The sequence below is a fragment of the Sander vitreus genome, chromosome 18 (genome assembly GCF_031162955.1).
Source record: "Sander vitreus isolate 19-12246 chromosome 18, sanVit1, whole genome shotgun sequence".
Lineage (NCBI taxonomy): Eukaryota > Metazoa > Chordata > Actinopteri > Perciformes > Percidae > Sander > Sander vitreus.
The window spans coordinates 16,968,558-16,991,575 of record NC_135872.1 but is presented as its reverse complement, the minus strand read 5'-3'; the positions used below and the strand labels follow the sequence as shown (position 1 = coordinate 16,991,575).

The window sequence follows — 23,018 nt, the reverse complement described above, 5'->3', positions numbered from 1 at the left end:
CAGCAGCCTATTAGGTTAGCTTAGCACAAATGCTGGAAACAGGAGGAAACAGCTAGCCTGTCTCTGTCCAACAGTCACTGTACAAAATGTCTGCCTACTAGCACCTCTAAAGATCACTAAAACATGTCTCACATGTTTAACAGACAGATACAAGAGTGGTATCGATCTTGTCTAACTATTCCTTTAATAGATCTTTAAGTCTTGAATTCCTGATTTTTCGGTGGGTATGGAAATGGTAAAATTTATTCTGACATAAAGTTTAGTTCCAGCTTAGAAACACTGGTACTTCTTTCCCATATTATTTAAACCCTGGTGTGTTTTCCCACCCTCACTTCAGCACGTAAAGCCATGTGATGAAATTTCTCGCACAGACCTAAATATTAAGCCATATCTCCCAAAGTATCTTGATAATCTCCTTCACTGGCCCAGAAAGCCTATGAGATCAGGACATTTGAAAGGTGCACCTCAGGGCTCAGACAGAGCTTAACACAACGCTCTGGAAAGTTCTTCTAACTCATGCACAGGTAACACATCAGCTGTACCAGTACAGTGCCCATTCAAAATGTGCCTGTTTGGAATGGGCCGATTGCTTGGCCTGTGGTATTGCTGCTTGTAGAAGTCTCCAAAACCAAATTGTACCCCAAAATTACTTACAGAAGGACCCCAAATCACTTAATATGCAACTCCACTGTATAGCCTGCTACTAAGCTTTATTTACAGTGTAGGCTACATCTACATCAGAGAAAGACATTGTACTACTATAGTTACCTGACAAGTTTTAGTGTTGTCTTTTTCGTCAACGATATTGCATGTTGTTATCACCACAGTCAGTGTTTAAAATGGCGGCGGTGTTGTCTGGTCTTCTATTATCGTTAAATGAAGGTAACCCTTGTGGCTTGACTGTTAATGTTGAAGTATGGATTTAATTCGCGGGGGTATTTTGCCGATGGTAATGTTATTAGTACTATAAGTTAGCAGTACACTTAATTAACCGGACCCAGGGAGTCTGATGAAAACTGCTGTCTTTGCTCGATCAGAAATAAGCTCAGAAATAAGCTCCAAGAATGGGTTTGTTCTGCCTCTGTTTAGAAGTGGTGAATGTACAGCTCACAGCAACTTAATACGATATAGTGTCTGGCTTTTGTTTGATATTTAGTGTTGGCAAATTTCTTTTCATTGTGTTTCCTCTTAGCGAAAATAGCCTAATAGACATGGAAAAGCCAACGTTAAGTAGCGTCTTTTTTGTTCCTGTCAGCTATCCGCTCGTGCTCCCGGAACGTGAAGAAAAGTTTGCTTGGTATATCCAGCAATCATGTTACGGTAGAAGCTGCAAAAAGTGAACCGCAGCCCAAGCCCGTAAAGCTCCCCCACCCACTCTGGACTCTGCTGTCCAGAGCGTGTCAACCAGATGCTGCGTGCTGCACCAGCAGTTTATTGTTCGGCTGTTTAGTTTTATTTTTAATGTCCAATATCCAATGCTGTCCAAATTGCTCCAAAATCCAAAACCCAATTTCATTGGGTACCCAGGAAAGCAAGTGTCAAGTAGATTTCAAAGACAGACCCAGAGACGCAGAGACATACATACATAGACACACACACACAGAGGCGTCCCGCTTTATTAGATAGATGAGTCACAGGTATGTTAGTATCAACTATGGTAACAGTTACCACTGTCCGTAAGCTTGATTTAAGTGGGACTCTTAGTAGGAGTTGTGTGCAGTCTATATATAGCTGAGTGAGTAAGGACTTTATGGCTATTACACATATGATTGAGCAGTTGTGATGGCAATGAGTGGGCCTGAGTAGGGAAATTGGATATGTAATGGAAAGGTTTTCACCTATGATCATCGTTGTCTTTTTCCATCTCCGGCCGTCTTCTATATCTCTTTCCTTCCCCACCATTTGCTCTTCCCTTGCTTTTTTCTATCCTCTACATCCTTTTATATATTTTCCCTCTCTCTCTTTGCTCGCCCCATCTTCCCTGCCATCTTTTCCTCTCTCTCCAAGCCCTAAGTAGCCACAAATGGTCCCTAATAGCCTCCAATGGAGATTAATTGATCGTTGTGTGAACCGAATCGATAGGAGATTGCTTTTGCTGTACACAGTGGGATACGGCACAGGCAGGCGGCCTTAATTAAGTTAACAATAAACCACGATCGCTTCGGAGTTGTATTAGGAGAATAAAGTTTACGAGGAATACAGAGGCAGGAAATACATCCTGGTTTCAGAATGAATGAGAAGGAAACAGAACAACAACATATATTTTCCTCGTCATGATGTTCCTTGTGTGACTCATAGAGTGTTTGTTTGTTGGACATTTTCTCCCTCCCTCTACCTGTTTTTCTCTCCACTCCGTCCCTGCTACTTTCCATACCTCCTCCCGTCTTTCTCCAGGTTCATCTTCTCGCTCTCTATGACGTCCTACCTCGTCTGACCTCCTCTCCATCCCTCTCCCCCTTCCCCCATCTATGTCGTATATAATGGGAAGAGCAGCAGAATTTGATCAGCAGTTTTTTAAAGGTCACAGAACCAAGCAAAAACTCTCAGCCAAAAGCGCTGAGGGAACAAGTGAGGGAAGGACGAAACTGAGGAAGGGAGGAGGCAAGCGAGAGGGAGAGATAACAGGCTGGCAGAGTGGAGGATGTAGGGAGGGGAAGGAGGGAGAGCTATAGAGAAGGAAATGCTGCATGAGGAGAAGACTGGAGCTGGATATGGAGATGATGGAGACAGGGAAGAAGGTTAGAGGAACAGAGAGACAGGAAGGCAGCGCAGTAATGGAGGGAAAAGAGGGAGGTGAGGTAATTTGCTGTTTTATGACACAACAGATCTGGTAACAGATGAATGCATATTAAATATGTAGGAAAGAGTGCAGGGGGTGATAAGGAGAACAGGAAAAAAGGAGGAAATGAAAAGATTAGCAGAGATAAGAAAGAGTGGGCAGGAGAGGGATGAAGGTAAGGATGGCGGAATTGAGGAAAGCCGAGAATATGAGACACTCATCTCTCCTTCTATCCTCAGTAACTGTCGGATGTTAATCACCTCGCCATCTCTTGAGGCCCTCTCACCAGATCTCTTGGCCTGTCTCTCTGTCCCTCACCGTCTTACTCTCTCTCTTCTCTTCTTCTGTTTAATATAAAAGACACTTTCATCCCTCTGCTGCAGTTTCATGATGGTCACACAGTGCAGCTGTCTCCCTGTCTGGAACAGTAATACATTCTTTGAGATCATTCTATCATTCATTATCAAATAGACCAAACTTTTTCCCAAACTCACTGAAGGCTCTTTCTCCCTGTTGCCTCCCCTGCTTCTCTCTGCTGTCCCTTTCATCACCCACGTCTTTCTGCTGCCAGTCTATTCCCTAAGTGTTAAGTGTGAGTGTCTTTCTCGATCACTTCAGCGACATATCCTCAGCCTGTGTGCATTGGGGTTACTTTTTCTTAAATTTCTTTCAGCACCGCTACAGAATTAAACGAATTCAGCCTTATTACATAGGCAGGAGACTGTATACAGTGAGTATGGACAACAGGACAGTGATGGATGCACTTTAGCTCTGTAGTCAGGCTCTCAGCTAACTACTGCATTTTGGAAAACTCATGCTAACATCTTGCTAGAGCACGAGCATCAGTCAGTGCTAACAAAACAGTAGGTGGAATAAACATTCTTGGTCCCTGAGGGATTTTGTGACGGCATTAAACAGATTGACAGACGGCGGCTGCATCAACTTCTTCTTCCCTTTTCCTGTGTTTTGTGAAGCATACATACACACACACACACACACACACACACAAATATACTGTTATCTATGTATTCATAGACACATTAAATACTGTATATTGCCAGTGTTTATTTAGCTCTATAGCTTATGTTTAAGTTATCAACGAAAACAAAATCTCAACAAAACTCCAGGTAACTGTCTCTGCAAATTCAACACATATTAAGACTAATGTGCTGTGTCCACAGGTGGATGCACAGTGTAGATAAACAATCTGAATGTGAACGTGCCCATGCCCTCGTGCTTTAAGTAGCACAACTGAAAGGAACATCTCTGTCGGCAGCATCAAAGCCTGTCGCAGCACATCCCAAAGGACTCGGCTAGTCAGCTCGAAGCTCCACCTGTACAGGCGCCAAAGCTTTCATCAGCTGCACATATCCCAAAACTGACGTATCTGCTAACATAGCTGCTGCTAGCGGCTATGCTCTCTGCAGCTCTCTCTCTCTCTCTCTCTCTCTCACTCATGGTTGTTGAAAGGGCTGTGTGACTTCACACCTTACCTGAAGCTTCTGTCATTTGACACATGCAATGGATACTGGGATTACGGCAGAGGGAGGCTGTGTGCATGCATTGTCTTTTGTCTGTCAGGAGAACTCAGTGACTGAATTACAAAAGAGTGATGTACCGAGGCAGCTGCAGTATGTTGTTTTGCAGATGAGCCATGTAATGAGAATTTCACATCAAAAGATGAGTGTGGTGCAAATAAACAGATGGTCTTGTTTAAATATTGCTCTTTATTACCCAGGTTAGAGTAATAAACACCAGCAAAAAAAGATTAGTTTTTGCTGACTGTCCATTAAGGATGTGTGTAGTAATAACCAGGAGAAATCGATACGGTTGTTGCCTATAGTGTACAAACAAATTTTTTATTCCTCCTGTGAAACATCCCTCCGCCACTTGTGTTTGTATGTGATTTATTGGGTGTTTTTTGTGCGAGTGTGCGTCCCAGCTGGAGTGACTGTTTATATCATTGGTGATGAAAGAGGGGCCCCCAGGGGCCTCAGTAATGGGCTGGGAGGCCTGTGACTTCTTAAAATGTCCTCTGTGTGTGTGTGTGTGTGTGTGTGTGTGTGTGTGTGTGTGTGTGTGTGTGTGTGTGTGTGTGTGTGTGTGTGTGTGTGAGTGAGAGGGGCACAATTACAGCACTTTATAATTGTCAATGGGAGGACACACTTTTACATAATAAAATGAAGCCGATACACAGAGAGAGAGAGATGGAGCCTGTCCCGCACATAAAGGCAGGGACACAAAGAGACAATGTCTCTCTCTCTCTCTCACTCACACTCACACACTTACACATTGTGGTGCCAGCTGAGCCCAGTGTGTCCAATAACAGCAGGTGCTGTCAAGTGCAAGCACAGCAGAGCTGCCCTGACATGGAAACACACACACACACACACACACATGGCATGGGCAGATGCACATATATATGTCAGCACACCACACACTCATTCATACACCTCTTCTTGTAACTTTCACAACCAATACATTTTGTCGTAGTTAAAGCTACTGTCTGATACAGTAGGTGTAGTTTACAGTTTACGCAATGTCTATGTTATGCAGTGTGTGTCTGTGTGTGTATACCTGCTATTTGGCTGTGAAAGGCTGTAGTGTTGCCATATGGTCTCCCATTAGGGCTTTCAAAACTCAGCCATCCAGAAGAGTGTGTTTGTGTGTGTGTGTGTGTGTGTGTGTGTGTGTGTGTGTGTGTGTGTGTGTGTGTGTGTGTGTGTGAAAATAACAAAAAATAAAGGCCTTGTTATATGTAAGCTGTTGGTATTTAAACACTTCTAGTTGATAGCGTAGAACAGTAAATATCTCTTTTAGGGCTAAATGAAGCTAATAATGGTATGTCTTCTTTCTTTCTTTCTTCTTAATGCACCACCTCCTTTGTCTCCTGCTTCCTCTTCCCCCTCATGTCTTTCTCTCTCTCTGTTTCCCTGTGTGTGTGTGTGTGTGTGTGTGTGTATATATTTAGCAGTGCCATATCATATGCTGTGCTGACTTCATTAACTATCTCAGCATGAGGTTCCATTGACTGAATAATAATACACCTACAGTACACACACACACACACACACACACACACACACACACACACAGTCCTGGGAGCCTAACAGTAATGCATAGATAACTGATAACAATTTATACTGGATTTGTTGCTGTCACAAGCCACAACTGTTGTTGTTTCTCACCACTAATCTCCTCCTCCTCCTCCTCCTCCTCCTCCTCCTCCTCCTCCTCCTCTCAGGTCAGTGTGTTGGAGCGTCAGGTGATAGATTTCCTGGGCTACCAGTGGGCTCCCATCCTGACCAACTTCCTCCACATCGTCGTCGTCATCCTGGGCCTGTTTGGCACGATCCAGTTCAGGCCGAGATATGTCACTGGGGTGGGTTTTACACACTTACACCCACACATTTGAAACAGCCATTTTACATTTCCTTTGCCCTAGATTTAGCAACAGCCTCTCATTAGCTCATACTCAGCTCTCTACATCAGCTAACGAGGGCTGAATAATGTTGGAATGGAGTGACAGTTTATAGGTTTTATTTTCTGTCTCAATGGAAATAATTTGTACGTGTCATGAAAATTGAGCCCTATTTGCACAGGACTAGTATTTCCTGGGGACCTCTAGTAATTTGTAATAATTGCAGTGGTCGTCTGGGATCTTAATCCCGTGCGAATCTGCCATGATTGTAATTTGTCAAGTAAAAATTCCACCGCAAATTACCTACCATATTTTGCCACACAGAGATCATGGGATAATATTAGTCCTGTGCGAATCGGCATCTCTGTGATTTGTGGGTCGTGTTGGCTACGTTGCCAATTATAAATGAAAGCTTTGACAGTGCCTTGACATCATATGTGGAGGATAATGTCAGGAAATTCAAGTAAAATACAGACTTCGTTTATCCCGTGCGAATGCGCCACATGAAACATAGCCGTTGGGGGGTAACTACATCACATGAGGTCCGATGGTTATACTAGGCCCATGCGAATAGGGCTATAGTCATGAACTGCACTGTGTGAAAAGAACAATGGTAATTATAACGTTTAAAGTGCTCATATTATGCTTTTTGGCTTTTTCCATTTCCTTTATTGTGTTAAATATCTTTTTGTGCACGTTATAGGCTTACAAAGTGAAAAAGCCCAAAGTCCACCCCAAAGAGACTTACCATCTTCCAGAGAAAACATTGTTCACAAACTGCTCCAAACAGCTCTGTTGTAGTCCAGCCTTTACTTCCGTGACAAACGCTCGTCACTTTGTAACACACGTTATAATGCTTGCCTAGCTGCTAGCATGGCACTCCCTCATGCTCTGCAACTGACAAGCTAGCAGTACTTACTGCACACGTGCGACTCCCAACAAGGCTGGTACAGAAGTCTCACTCTGTAGCTAAAACAGAGAGCTCAACACACAGGGTGAAAAGAGGAGCTGCAGCAATGTGCAGTACAACAAAAATATGGTGTTTTCTGAAAATTAAACCACATAAACCTATTCTGGTACAACCTCTAAATACAATTATGAACCTGAAAATGAGCATAATATGAGCACTTTAAAAGTGTATCCTCTCTCATGTGGTCATACCTTTAGAATGCACTGAAAAATAGCAAAGCTGCATAAATATAACAAGAAATATGACCCAGTCTTGATTAATTATTTAAATGAATTCCTATCGGTGGATCCAAGACTGAAGGAAGACAATGTGGATTTGACAAAATATTATTTATATAGTGCATAAAAGTTTGTAACAGTGATGTGGAGTGGGAAATGGAATAACCTAAGTGGAAATATGTTTTTCTCTTTTTTGTCTCTGGCAGCTGTCAATAAAATAATTCATGTGTCAGAAAGCTTTCAGAAGTTCTCACAGTGGCTGCAAGGATCTCCACACATCACATACACCACACTGACAACTCTCAAAGACCTTCACACACACACACACACACACACACACACACACACACGCGACATGAACATGTTTTGTTTTTTTAATTTTCCAACAAAGGCTTGTCATATCTTGTCTGCCTCTCACTTTCTTATCCCTCTCCATGTTTTCTCTGCAGTACGCAGCCTGGCTGGTCGTCTGGATGACCTGGAATGTTTTCATCATTTGTTTCTACCTGGAGGTTGGAGATCTGTCCAGAGTAAGAAATAATTTCTTTGGATTTATTTCTGCATCCTTGTGTCAAGTATTCTTCTGTACATGTCCAGACTAACAACAACGACAGTATTGTTGCATGCAGGATTCGGAAGTTAGCATGGGTCTCTCAGGTCCCATTTACACTTGCATTTCAAGTGTCTCATATCAAAATTGAGATGCAAGAATAAGGCTGGCAGTATTAAGTGTTTTGTCTGTTTTAACCTATTCTTTTGGACCATAGAGCTTTATTTTTGTCCACTTAACCCATACCACCTTTCCACTGGGTGGACATGTTACTTTATTACAAACAACACGGGCACTGTAGTTTGTTTTGACTCAGTACCACACCATCCTGCTTCCATTAATACTCACTAGCGTGTATTGAATCTGCAGCTGAAAATAGTCCCCCAAAAATGATTTTACTCCTGTTTGAGTACAGTTTGTTAAAAACTTTATAAAAATATATTTTTGTGACCTGTGTTTTTTAAGATTTACATTTTCAGTAAGAACCAACAACTTCGGGATGAGAGCCACAAGCAGGCAAGTAAAAAAAAAAAGTTTACAATAAGTTACAATTTGATTTAGATTTAGCCACAAATTATCTTCCTTAGCCAGATCACAAATCGTATTGCATCTGTTAAGGTCCTTCCTTGCATGATGCAAATCTTGAAGACCAGTCAAGAGGAGGGTGGTAATGCACTCGAGGCTGCTTGTTAACTTAAACAATGCCACAAGAAGAAAATAACTATGCATAAACTAGTACAAACTCATGCATGAGTCCCCTGACAGAACCATAAGCAGTACAAAAGTTTTGTCTTCACTCACTCACACCGCTCTCTTACCTACACAGATCACTGCTCTCTGAAACTAGACTGCTGTCTTTGTTATATACTCCCTGCGAGCCAGTGTCTGTACTCGGCAAATGATCATTTGTGAAGTAAAAGAAGTGCCGCTCTGTAGCATCACTCTGCTGTCGCCAGTGGAAGGTGTGTTTGTGTGGAAGGATGTCCCTACTTTAACTGCAAGCGCAGGAATTGCTGAAACGGCTGTGTCTTCTGACAGGAGGGGTCATATAATTTCAGTGTAATTTTTGAATTGTAACTTTAGCTGCCATAATCACAGGGGCAAGACCCTGTCAGTGGCCACTTCCACAGACTGCTTACTGACACTGTTACACTTGAGAGGAGTAAAGATCAGGTATGCAGCTTAGGGAGATTTGATTAATTTACACCTTTTTAACATCTCGCTGGAATGTGAAGTCGCAGGTGGCTTAGTCTAAACGGTATAGTTCTCACCAACTGATTCGTGACGATGTTTGTGTTATGAAAGCATGTCAGTTCTTTGCATTGCGAGCACACACCGATAGATTCACTATCAAAAGTTTACCTTCTGCAGTAAAATGAGTCGATTTCGAATACAGATTATAAATTTGCACAATTAATTAGAGCCAATCAGCGCTTCCATAAACAGAAGAAATCAGTTGACGCGAGTGCTGATTGTGGCTGATTACACTCTGCAGTGTGATGTTGAAAAAGATTGTAGTTTTTCAATTATTCATCATTTCCAATTTGCTTTAAGCTACTAATTGCACTTATAGCACCACATATTATCAATCTGAATCCTCGTAGTATTGGTATTTCCAGCTTGTCGTTCATAATTACTGTTAGTGTGGACTGAAGCGCATTTGCTGCATATTCTTCTGCTAGTTTTCCTGTTCCCTATGGTACTCACTCTGCTCCTCACACACACACACACACACACACACACACACACACACACACACACACACACAATGGGAGCCTTGTTTATTTTTGTTGCCATCCAAACTAGGGCCAGAAGTGTTTTACAGTTGTATACCCCCCCACCCCCACTCCTCGCACCCTCTGTCTAGAAACCTGCAAACCTGCAGCTTCATTGATCTCTGATTTCAATTATATTTTACACCTCTCACCGAGGCCTAGTTTAACAACCACTACAGCTGTGAGGACAGGGATTTGCTGTTTACACTGCTGTTTGTTTTGTTTTTATCACACTGAAAATACAAGCCATGTCCGTCATGTTGAAAGGCTAGAGAGCCACTCAGAAACATCTGGAGAAGCTGCATACTAAGGGTTCAAAGATTAATTGAATAGGATTAAATGAACAATGTCACCAAATGTATCATTTATATTCTATCATGAAATTATACAAGTCTAATATTTCTCTTCATTTTATTAGAAAAAAGCCCTTCAGACCAAAATCATCACATCTGGTTTCCAACGAGGGTGAAGCCGCCAGTTAATTAGGGACACCTTTATCAATTACCTGCTGACCAATCAGAGAGAGGCACACTCAGACCAGATGCTGAACAGCTTGTTGTTATGACCAGAACAGTTTGCGTGCGCCTCGCTCAAAGGCACATCAACCTTGATCCAGTTGCTGAGGGACGGGGGGAGCTTTCCCCCCCACCGCCCCCATTCACCAGCTGTTGTATGAGATACGAATCCATCACCTACCGTTCCAGAGCTTGTTTACTGACCTGAGGGCTATTATTACAATGGACCATATGTAAAACAAGTATGGCTATGTCTGTGATTGTTGCCACTCAGTTCAGAACATAGAATCTGCCCAGAATGTGATGAAACCAGAGTTACAGTATAATCTGCTGAGATGAGTGCACAATGTTAAACCAAAAAAAAAGAAAAAAAGCTGCTAAAACAAAGAGCATCGTTTTATTATTGCAGGGTAATTGTGTCAACAAAAACGGATCATTCATCGATGAGAAATATATGAAATTTAAAAAATAATATTAAACATTGTACGTAAAAGGCTTTACTGTTTATATGCAAGTGTTGTATTCAACGATTTACCTATAAGAGTCCTTTTTCAAAGGTTGATTAGCTGCTTACCTGTTGTGTTAATAAGCAGCTTGTATCAGTCACGTTAGGTCACGTTACCGGTTCCTGAAAGAAAAATGTAACAGAACAGCATGCATTTAGTCAGTCCCTCTAAAAATACGACAAGAAGCGACAAAAAACAAGAGGGAAAAAACCTGAAAACAGGCAGGCCAGCATGCTAACATTTATTTTAAAAGTAACATAAGCTAACTATCCAACATTTTAGCTACTCTCGAGCAAAACCCAGACAGTGAACAGTATTTTAGTGAATATTAAACCACTGCAGTAGACAAGAACAACACCTGTAACCTCGGTAACTTCCCACATCTAAGATACACCAAGCCTCCCAATTTGCTAAATCTTTTTGAAGAAAGAATTTTTTTTTTTTAAATACTTGAAAAACAAGCAATATTTAAATGTCTTATTGATTATTACTTGACGAAAACTAAATGACTAAAATATGACTAAAACTAATATACATTTTCATCTAAATCAGGTGACAAAATGAACACTGATTGTACTATTAACAGCAGAGGTGGCCAAATAGTTAAAAATCTAACATTATGACAGCCCACAAAAGATTCAAAAAAAATACATGTTTAAATAGAAATAAGAGAGCAAGATGAGTATACATAGTTTTAAGTCAGTGAGCGAACTGGATCAGAATCACCCGTTTGTATTTGATAAGGGTAATGATGGGGCATCTGTGTTCCAAGAATACTGTGATAGATATGAGAATCTCTTAATCTCCCTCTCTATTACTTTCTATTACTTTCTTTTTCTCTCTCCCTCCTGTGCCTCGCTCTCTTCATCTCCATGTAATTCATCCCTCCTCCTCCCTCTGCTAAACCTATAATCAAGTCTTTTTCATGTTGTTTTGCAAAGTGCCATGTGAATCTGTCCCCGCGCTCCTCTTCCGCCTCGCCTTCTCGCCTCCTTTTTTATTTACTCTCTTCCTCTATATTTCCAATGTCATGACTTGAGGAAATGTATCGGCGCCAAGAAGGCACAGCAATTTATGGTCAATAGCGATTCATAGTGCGGGGCTTTATGTATTGGCCAGTACCGAGTGCCAATTTAATACATTACTTTACAGACTCAGGCCATCACTTTGGGGTCGCAGGACAAAAGTGGTTGCGACAGACTCCATTTTTCTTCATTACAGAGATCTGACATCTTTCTGTGAATAAAAGAAGCAGAGAATCAGCCGCTTTGATTAATGCCATGTTATCAGTGACTCTTGGATTCATACTGTATTTTGATGTAACTTTTTTGGTGCCAACACTCTGTTTTATCCATGATTAGAACTGATATCCAGATTGTGCATCCCCAGTGCCAGCAGTATATGTTTATTAGAGCACTGATCAGACTGTCAGGGAGGTAAATACTTAAAGGCTGCGATTCCCATTCTAAATGAATGACGTCACATTTTCATACATTCGGATGTTGTATTAAAAAACATATTGCAGACAAAGACATCAATTCAAGTCCTTTATTAGTGACAGACATGTTTGCGGTGCAAGGTGCCAGTTGAAGTGTGCATAACATTCAGACTATTTGATGTTCAGCAGGTGAACTGCAAATATTCCCGGTGTTATAGTGCGGCAAAGTCAGACAGATTAGGGCAAGGAAAGTAAACTCCAAACAGCGAGTGGAAAGGTGGGAGAGACAACGAGGAGGGGAAATGCGTGAGTTTGTCAGCTCAGTTTGAAGTCCTGAAGTCGGACGGCCAGATGGACGGACGCTGGAGGAACAAACCGATCATCATGGTTGAGATAATAGTGGCTTCGATGAGACATCATGTCATACGTCACTGACATGGTCCCACACAGACAGCAGGGCTGAAACTCAAAGTTGGATGTGACACACTTTTTTTATTCATCAATTATTGAGCTTCATATTGGAAACAGCAGTTGAAAAAAAACAGTCTCAACTCAATGTCCACTTACTTTTGCCAATCAAATTGCTCACATAACAACTGCTTGTCTGCACTAGTGCTTGTTGGATGGTCAAACAGCATCTGCATCTGTAACCCCCCACAGCTTTCTGACATGGCTCCCTCAGACAGTTTTTGGGATTTTCTGAAACCCACAATCCAAAAAATCATGCCCACTTCACACAGTGATTGGCCAGGTGTGTGTTTTCATTTTTCACACAACTACTTCCTTCACGTTTCTGGCGTACAAGCAAGTGCAACACATTGAATGCCTTTCAGAAAAGTGTGTCCCATTATTCCCATTTTATATGAGTGTCGCGTCTCGCCCCTCTCTATTTTGGCAGGCTTTCTCCTCCACCTTAGTGAGACCGTTCTGAGCAGCTATAAACACTTTTGCCTGGACATGTTTGGACTACACGTCACACAAACCAGTTTCCAAATCAGAATTCCTTGGCTTTTAGAACCGCATATTTGGTCTGATCATCAACCAAAAAACAAAAAGCAGCATGTTTGGAAATAGAGTAGCATATGTAAATAGATACGTTAATAAACAACTGAATGATAAACTTCTTTATCACCAGTCTTGTTACTACATGTTTGCCTTCTCAACTGTTTGCGTTTGATGGAACTTTCTATCTAATGTGTATCTTTGCCTCCCATAAGGCCCCATAGAGCCCCAGAGGCAAGATAAGGTGTATCCTGTCCTGACAGTAATATGTGTTTAAGCCTGAGATTCATACCATATATCAGTCTGTCACACTCCCATCCTTCCTGCCTCTCACCACTGCACTATCTCAAATAACAGCAATGGCATAGAATTCATCTTTAAAAAGATTTCTGATGTGGCTTCCCTGACAGATTTGGAGAGGAGCCTTTAGAGAGGGAACTGTCACCATGTTGCAAACACATATTCACATATTCACATCAACTTTCTCACTCTCTCTCTCTCTCTCTCTCTCTCTCTCTCTCTCTCTCTCTCTCTCTCTCTCTCTCTCTCTCTCTCTCTCTCTCTCTCTCTCTCTCTCTCTCTCTCTCTCTCACACACACACACACACACACTCTCTAAGACAGCTAACTGTCAGTAGTGCTGTGTCATATAAAAGATGCAGCCACCCTCTGGGCGTCAGATGATGCACGGACATAGATGCACACATACACCACGCTTAGCAGTCAATCATTTACTTAAGGGGTGGGGGGCTGTGTTGGGGGCTGTGTGGGAAGGTTATCTCTGCATGTCTTTTTGCATACTGCATGTGCCAAAATGTATGTGTCTGTTTGCTCTGCCAGTAGTTGGAGAACCTGTCATTCGTTTTATCAGTCAGGAGAAAACATGAGGGACCCACACAAATCCAAACTCAGAAACATTGCCATTTTGAATCTCATATCTGTCCAGGCATCAGATTCCAGTCCGCAATTACACAACGGAGACAGACATAGAGAGAGGAATAATTGCATGGAAAGTGGTAGGTTGAGAGATAACAATGAAAGATGGAGGGAAGAGAAAAGAAGAGTGAAAGATTGGGGGTAAAGAAGGCAGGCATCACGGGCGGACAGAGAGACGGAGAGGTTTAGACATGCGAAGGTATGATAGAAGCTATAAAAGATGACGTGTTTTGGGACCAAGCTACATGCAAATCATTGTCCCTTTCAAGACAGGAAAGAGAGACAAGAGGGGACAGGTGAAAAAGTTGGAGCAACAAAACATCAAGGAAAGATAGGAGCACACAGAAAAAAACTCAAATACATCTCTTTCATATCAATTACATATGAACATCAATAGCTGCTGTTGTCAGTGCGGGGCGAGCTTGTTACAGCAGGATAGATTGTAGAAGAAATATGACAGTAAATCAAATTGCAAACCACCCAATTCATCTTGCAAGGTAAGAAAAAAAAAAGATTTGCGGGGCCAGTTTGAATGCTAATAGTCACTTAATTTCACTCCCCCCTCTATTCATTCTGCAGTGTCGATTGAGACAGTGAATCAGAGGATCCCACACATTTAATCATAGATGTTGTAGTTAAAACATCCACCCTGATTCACTGAGTAAATGCATCAACCCTGACTGTGTTTGATCAATGGATGCATTTGTTGAGATCATGGCATGAAATTGCCTTTTTCCTTTCATCAACACGCCTATAGTGGGACATTGCTACCTAGCCAATCTTATCATTTTGAGCCCTGAGCTATTATTGCTGGTGATTTGATTTGATTATTCATTGTTACTGTATAGTTTCATGTGCAACGGCAAGAGTTGTTTTTTACTTGTTAAAATAGAGCCAGCTGATTAAACATAGATTGGCTGTATGCCGCAGTAGATAATGGATCTGATTGACTTGCCTGCCACAGTCAAACTTGTTCCAGGGTTTAAGTGTTTGGTGTTGATTTTGAGCCTTGATTGTAATGGATTTAGCCTGGCTGTGTAAGTAGTAATACATGCTCGAGGAAACTGCTAAACTGCCTGTACTTTTTTTTTTTTCAACTCTTTTTATTTAAATTTTTAATTTTTACAGTACGTGACATACAGCACAGTCAGTGGTGAACAAAGCATAGTGAAAACAGTGTGTCATGTCCCTTCAATTCCCCTACCCACCCACAAACCAACCCAGTTCAGGTCCAAAACAAACGGGGACACACAACACAGACCAATCCACGCTGACAAACACACACCAATAAGGGCACACAACATCAAAAGATAAAAGTGAGAAAAGTTAGACAAATTAAAAGAGATACAGGAAGAGAGGAGATGAAACGGGGGGAAAAAAGAAGAGGGGGGAGGGGGGAGATCAGCTGGCGTCAGGTAGAGCAGTCAAGAAAGAGCTCAGGAGATAAGCTGAGGGAGTCAACGAGCTAGGAAAGGGTTCCACGCCCTTAGGAATGTTGTGATAGAGCCTTTCAAAGAAGCTCTAAGCTTCTAAAACCCCTTTACTGTATTGTATATTTCTTGAAGGTTTGGTAAAATGAGCTTCCACTGAACTGAGTATAACCTGAGGAATGTCTTTCGATTGAAACAATAAAGGAACGTTCCGGTGTATTACAACTTGGGCCAGTTGTAATAAACCAGAATTATCTTGTTGTACCTCGTTAACTTGGTCTCGTGAAACATTTTCTTTGTGTCCTTCTAGGACGTTTCTTTAAAGCTGCTAATGGAAGTTTTGGGAAGCTCGGCAATCTGTGCACTACAGTATATTGACGTGTTATCACCTTATAAAGTTAATGTTGTGAACGAAAGACACAAAGCAACATTTGGGATTTGGAGCTGTGTTCCTGGTCAGCAAACAACTTTATGTACTTTCTTATTAGCTCTGCTTTGGTGTCCACCAACTCCAAAGTAAAATATCTGGCTCTTGAGCTGCTAAATGCTCCAATGTGTTCACCAGGTATAGTCGCTAACTGTGTCTGCTTTTTGGTGCTAGGCAGGTAGCGTACAGAGCATTTGGGCTGGAAATAGCTGCCTGGAGTGAACCAAAACAGTGAGGTTGCAGGCCGAAAAATCAAGACAATGTGAGCGGACTGCATAGTTGGGTGTATAATAATCATAACATGTCTTTTGATCTATTGTTAATATAAAATATTGATTACAGCAGCTGCTGACATTTTTCTTTTTTTCATTCCTTTTTCAATATACATCTGACTTATTGCTTACGGTGTGGCTAGTGGTTTAAAAAAATAAATAAATGAACCCATTGAAAGCTTGAATTAGCAACCCCCCTCCTTTATGCAATTATGGATCCCACCTGGTGTACGGGTAGCAGAGCTATAATTGGCCCCACAAATCTGAGAGATGGAAGGGGTTAAAATGGTTATGTTAAGGCATTTGCTTAGAGATTGTAATGAGTTTGGAGTGGTTAAGGTCAGTGTTAGTATCTGGAACAGACTTCATCTCTACCCACCACCCCCCAGCCCATAAGCATGCACACACACACACACACACACACACACACACACACACACACACAATTCCCTAACACCCCCAACCAATCTGATAGGAGAGAAGTGCTTTAGGCATTACGGGTTAAGGCCTCATCTAACACCCATGGGAAATCACAGCAAAACAACGTAGGGAGATGCACCGTGACTGATGATATTGGTCTGAAATAACACAGACAGAGAGAGAGAGAGAGAGAGAGATGATAGAAAAGGGGATAGAGCCACAGAAATAGATAGAGGTTCAGTTAAATAGAGTGAAAAATTGACTTGAGAGAGAATAAAGCTAATACCGCCCACTCACTGATTTTCTGCCCTTTAGTTTGATGATCTGCTGATCTTTCTGGCTGCCTGCTGGACCGACTGAACGTCTGACTGACTGTTGTCGTCTGTCTGAACTAGGATTGTGTACCGAAACGCGGTGACAATAGGGCACCGGTTCCGACGTAAAGGGTAGTAACGAGAACGAATAAGAACGAAAATTCGGTGCCTATTTCGGTGCCTGACTTTTTTTTTTCAGAAGCATCGCTGCATGGGACGCTACGTTACCATTAGCTAGTAGCTGGATTAAACACAATGGTTAAAATGCTGACAGCTAACGTTAAGCGGTGTAAAGTGTGACTGTATTTCCCTGTAGAGGATTCCAACACCGGGACACAACAGTCTGGCTGCAGCTGCCGTTGGTGGAAAAACAACATAGACGGTGCGTTTACTTGAAACTTGCCAGCCTTGTGGTGCATTTTAAAGTGGCCATATTATGCTCATTTTCAGGTTCATAATTGTAATTTGAGATTGTATCTTAATAGGTTTACATGGTTTAACTTTCAAAAAACACCATATTTTTAGATCTTCTTTTCACCCTGTGTCAGGTCTCTGTTTTAGCTACAGAGTGAAACCTCTCAACTTCTGTAAGATCTTTGTTGTCAGTCGCACATGCACAGTAGCTAGGTAAGGATTGCATGAGCTAGCTAGTTGTATCTACAACTTCGGCCTGTACAAGCAGGATTAGCCGGGAGACTTCTTCTAAATGAGGGCGCACTTCTAACTTTGTGTGGAATACCTGCAGAACAGTTATAAGTTTTTGTTATTACATTATTAATCAATCATTTAATTTTGACCATATGGCCTAAGCAATAAACAAGCCGTTATTTAATGTCGCGAACTGTCGTTTTGTGCTCCTTTTTTTATATTATATACATTATAAATATATTATATATAATTTGGTTCAGGCACCGTTTAGGCACCGGTTCAGGCACCGTTTTAAAAGAATCGTTTTAGCACCAATATTGGGGGGAAAAAAACGATAGCCAACCCTAGTCTGAACTGACTTTTCTATTTACTGTCTGTCTGTCTGCTTCACTATATGACTGCTGGAGCTGGTATTGTATGTTTGGAGCATGTGAAAAGGTGTTAGATTATGTGCGAGTGAATTTGTGTTAAAAGGTGCGTGTTTGTGTCCAAGGAGCAGATGCTGAAGCACTCGCAGGGAAAAACTGGCACTCACTCCCTTATGCCTTTTGTCCATCCATCAAGAATGTATATGTAGGTCTGGAGAGTAAAAAATGCAATTATCTCAGTCCTTTAAAAAGGTCTGTGTTCGTTTTATTAGAACCACTGAATTGAGACATTTGGTAATAGCCTGTCCAGACAGTGTGAACTGTGAACTGAACATTTGCATATCCTGAAAAACAGCATTACGTAATAGATTATAAAAACAAATTTTGTTTGTGACATCTGCCAAGGTTTAGAGCTTAATTTATTTTGTTGGATACACACATTTTTTGCCAGATTTTCTCTTTTTATTTTAAGTGTTAAACTGCTCTCAAATGTAGCTTCAGGTAGCATTAACATGGCATCAGGGGAAATACCATTTTCACTGGCCTTTTCCCCCTCCATCCCTCCATCTCTTGGGAGAGGAAGACAAAGGAAAACGTGAGAGAGAAGTGGGAAATTGAGGGGAAATTGAGAGAGAGAGAGAGAGAGAGAGAGAGAGAGAGAGAGAGAGAGTAGGGCGAAGAGAGAAAGAGGTGGCAGAGGGAGGCAGAGGAAAAACAGATGTGGTTCATTGAAGCGGCACTAGCCCACAGTCAGAGACAAAGACCTGAGGGCATGAGTGCATGATCCTCAACTAGCACACTGGAAATTATAGACTCTGTGTGTGTGTGTGTGTGTGTGTGTGTGTGTGTGTGTGTGTGTGTGTGAGAGAGAGAGAGCGAGAGAGAGAGAGAGACTCCCCACTTTCCGGTCAGACAACCGGAAAGTGGGGAGGAAATATTACAAACAGTCAGAAATTACTCTTAGTAAGGAGCTAAGGCACACACACACACACACACACACACACACACACACACAGATATACAAGTCTAGTCAATATGTTTTGTTTGAAGTTGCACGCCAAACAAGCCCATTCATCACCAGACAGATTAATATTTTGGAGCTATGGTTTCATCATTACGGTGGGTTAAATTCTGCGACGCTAAATCAGTTCCACCATATAAAATCAATACATCAATGCCAGCACACAGCTGCAATTGAATTGTTTTGTATTTCACTGGAGGTTGTGGGATAATTTGAGTTTAGCCTCCAAATCCTTTGTGCAGGTTGTGAACACTAAACCTGTTAATATTTGAAAAACTTGTTATTAAAAAAAGCACTATCTTCAAACACTGGTACTATTTACTCAGGGAAAATGGGCTTCATTTTGAATGTGTTTTTTAATATTACGTTTTTTTTCTCCATCTGTGGTGGTAGAGGTTTGTTGTCGCGGCTCACTGGATGAATAGAAAGGAGATAACGCACATTTTTTATTCTTAGTACCAGTCTGGTTCCAAGCTTTATTACATACCCTGTAACCTCTATGAATTCATGATCCTCAGACACAGCTAAATGGAAAAGGAAAACCAGTGTATACCTCGCCTTTCTAGGTGTCTTTAGTTGTTAGATGTGGTTCGTTTCATATTGATAAATGAAACCATATAGACAACATGACATCACATTGACATAGCTTCAGTACAGGTACAATGGAACTTAAAGCAATAGACATTTTGGGAAATAAGCTTATTTGCCTTCTTGCCGAGAGTTATTAGATGAGTCGACTGATACCACTCTCGTGTTTGTATAGTAAATATGAAGCTATATCCAGGAGAATCGTTTGGTTTATGTACAGATTTAACAAACGAGATATAAAGTGTTGTGCTTTAGAAGTGCTGTAGGCAGATTTTGTTACATTTGGCGAAAGCCAGGGTAGCTGTTTCCCCCTGCTTACAGTCTTTATGCTAAACTAAACTGAGTGTTTCCTGGCTACAGCTTCATATTTAACAGATAAACATTAGAGTGGTGTCAATCTTCTCTCACTGTCGGAAAGAAAGCACATTTTCTAAAATGCCAAATGATTTCTTTAAAGTAGGCATATCAAATCTAAATAGTGGGATTTGAAGTAGATTAACAATTTCTACACAATCTTACCTTTTCTTGTTACTATGGCTCTCACCACCTAAATGGGTTTTTTATTAGTGCGATTTTTTTTGCACGCATATTTTATTGGTATATTTATTATAATATAAGCTTTTTTAAAACGGCTCTCTGTGTTCCAACAAAGTTAAACTTATGAATTAATTAATGCTGCTTTGTCTTTTCTCAAGTTGATTGAAGTTGTAGATTATTTTGTTCCCATATTCAGCAAGTGGCTAGCGCAACTAACTTAACTACAACTAAATAACGGCCGCGTCCTTCACGTTATGCCCCTTTTCATTGACTTCACAGCATGAGAGAATTCTGCAGAATAAGTAGCAAAGCATCCGGCTTAGCCGTGGTGACATTTTGCCAAATTTAGCTTTTCACTGATAATTACTTTTTTGTTTGTGTGTGTTTGTTCGAGAGACTCATTAGAAAAGCACTGATAGAGACTGTACCGAAATAATTGGTGCTCCCCTCCAAACCCCATTTAACAGAGAGAGAGAGAGAGAGAGAGAGAGAGAGAGAGAGAGAGAGAGAGAGAGAGAGAGAGAGAGAGAGAGAAAGAGGGGAGCAAGAAAGAAAAGAGGTGAAGAAATATAAGATTTGGAGCAAGGCAGTGACAGTATGGGACAAAAGGAGGGAGAGTGATGGCAGAGAGGGAGAGATTTTACTCATTAAAAAGAGGAGCACAACAAGGGGAGGTGGCATTAATCAGAGCTCTGTGCTAATGAGGCATTTTACTCATTATGCTGAAATAGAGAGGGGCCAAGGAAGAAAAAGCGGGAGGGGGGAGAGAGAGGAAAGAGAGACCACGGCGTGACTAACTGTAGTGTAATAGAGAGAACGGGAACAAATTAAGTAAGAAAAAGAACAATATGGAGGGAGGTGACAGAGTCAAGTATAGATGTGGTGGGGGGGATAAGTGGGACAGGTTACGATAAAGACAAAGTGGAGTCTACAGTGTAGAAACAGATAATATTGATGTAAGAAGTGAATCCATTTGTGGTCTTTACTAGAATAAGTCACATGGAATCCTAATGGTGAAAAAGTGTGAGCTTTCCTTTATGGCCCTTCCATTCTTTCCTACCTTTATGGGACTGATCAGCCCTTCACTCCACTATATTGCAGTTGTTAAACATGATAGTCCCAAGTGAAAATGTACTTTGAGTGGGTTTTTGGCTCATCAGGGAGATTATTCAATATTCTGTGATGCTTTAGTAGTGACTAATACACCCTCTATGGTAGAGGCAGAGCTGGAGGATGAGGGGGGATTGGCATCAATTTCCCTGGTGGAGGTTGCTGAGGTAGTTAAACAACTCCACAGTGGCAAAGCCCCAGGAATTGATGAGATCCGTCCAGAAATGCTTAAAGCTCTGGGTGTGGAGGGGTTGTCTTGGTTGACACGCCTCTTCAACATTGCGTGGAAGTCTGGGACGGTGCCTAAGGAGTGGCAGACCGGGGTGGTGGTTCCCCTTTTTAAAAAGGGGGACCAGAGGGTGTGTGCCAATTACAGGGGTATCACACTTCTCAGCCTCCCCGGTAAAGTCTACTCCAAGGTGCTGGAAAGGAGGGTTCGGTCGATAGTCGAATCTCAGGTTGAAGAGGAACAATGCGGATTCCGTCCTGGTCGTGGAACAACGGACCAGATCTTTACTCTCGCAAGGATCCTGGAGGGAGCCTGGGAGTATGCCCAACCAGTCTACATGTGTTTTGTGGATCTGGAGAAGGCGTATGACCGGGTGCCCCGGGAGATACTGTGGGAGGTGCTGCGGGAGTACGGGGTGAGGGGGTCCCTTCTCAGGGCCATCCAATCTCTGTACGACCAAAGCGAAGCTGTGTCCGGGTTCTCGGCAGTAAGTCGGACTCGTTTCAGGTGAGAGTTGGCCTCCGCCAGGGCTAGCGCTTTGTCACCAATCCTGTTTGTAGTATTTATGGACAGGATATCGAGGCGTAGTCGGGGTGGAGAGGGGGTTGCAGTTCGGTGGGCTGGGGATCTCATCGCTGCTTTTTGCAGATGATGTGGTCCTGATGGCATCATCGGCCTGTGACCTTCAGCACTCACTGGATCGGTTCGCAGCCCGAGTGTGAAGCGGCTGGGATGAGGATCAGCACCTCTAAATCGGAGGCCATGGTTCTCAGCAGGAAACCGATGGAGTGCCTTCTCCAGGTAGGGAATGAGTCCTTACCCCCAAGTGAAGGAGTTCAAGTACCTTGGGGGTCTTGTTCGCGAGTGAGGGGACAATGGAGCGGGGAGATTGGTCGGAGAATCGGCACAGCAGGTGCGGTATTACATTCAATTTATCGCACCGTTGTGACGAAAAGAGAGCTGAGCCAGAAGGCAAAGCTCTCAATCTACCGGTCAGTTTTTGTTCCTACCCTCACCTATGGTCATGAAGGCTGGGTCATGACCGAAAGAACAAGATCCAGGGTACAAGCGGCCGAAATGGGTTTCCTCAGGAGGGTAGCTGGCGTCTCCCTTAGAGATAGGGTGAGAAGCTCAGTTATCCGTGAGGAGCTCGGAGTAGAGCCGCTGCTCCTTTGCGTCGAAAGGAGCCAGTTGAGGTGGTTCGGGCATCTGGTAAGGATGCCCCCTGGGCGCCTCCCTAGGGAGGTGTTCCAGGCACGTCCAGCTGGGAGGAGGCCTCGGGGGAGACCCAGGACTAGGTGGAGGGATTATATCTCTAACCTGGCCTGGGAACGCCTCGGGATCCCCCAGTCGGAGCTGGTTAATGTGGCCCGGGAAAGGGAAGTTTGGGGTCCCCTGCTGGAGCTGCTACCCCCGCGACCCGACCCCGGATAAGCGGATGAAGATGGATGGATGCTTTAGTAGTGAGTAACTGGATTTCAATAGACTACAGGAAAATCAATGTTTTATAATCTTTTTTTATATCTTGGTAAAAAGATCACCATA

General features: G+C 42.3%; 1 protein-coding gene across 2 annotated transcripts in view; it reads left to right on the top strand.

Moving 5' to 3' along the window:
• nkain2 (sodium/potassium transporting ATPase interacting 2) overlaps positions 1-23,018 on the top strand; it is an 84,260-nt gene that overhangs the window by 39,317 nt on the left and 21,925 nt on the right. For both annotated transcript variants that reach the window (XM_078274587.1, XM_078274586.1), the window contains exons 2-3: positions 6,024-6,161; positions 7,838-7,918. In XM_078274587.1, coding sequence (XP_078130713.1) covers positions 6,024-6,161; positions 7,838-7,918 — 219 coding nt within the window. The remainder of the gene's footprint in view (positions 1-6,023; positions 6,162-7,837; positions 7,919-23,018) is intronic.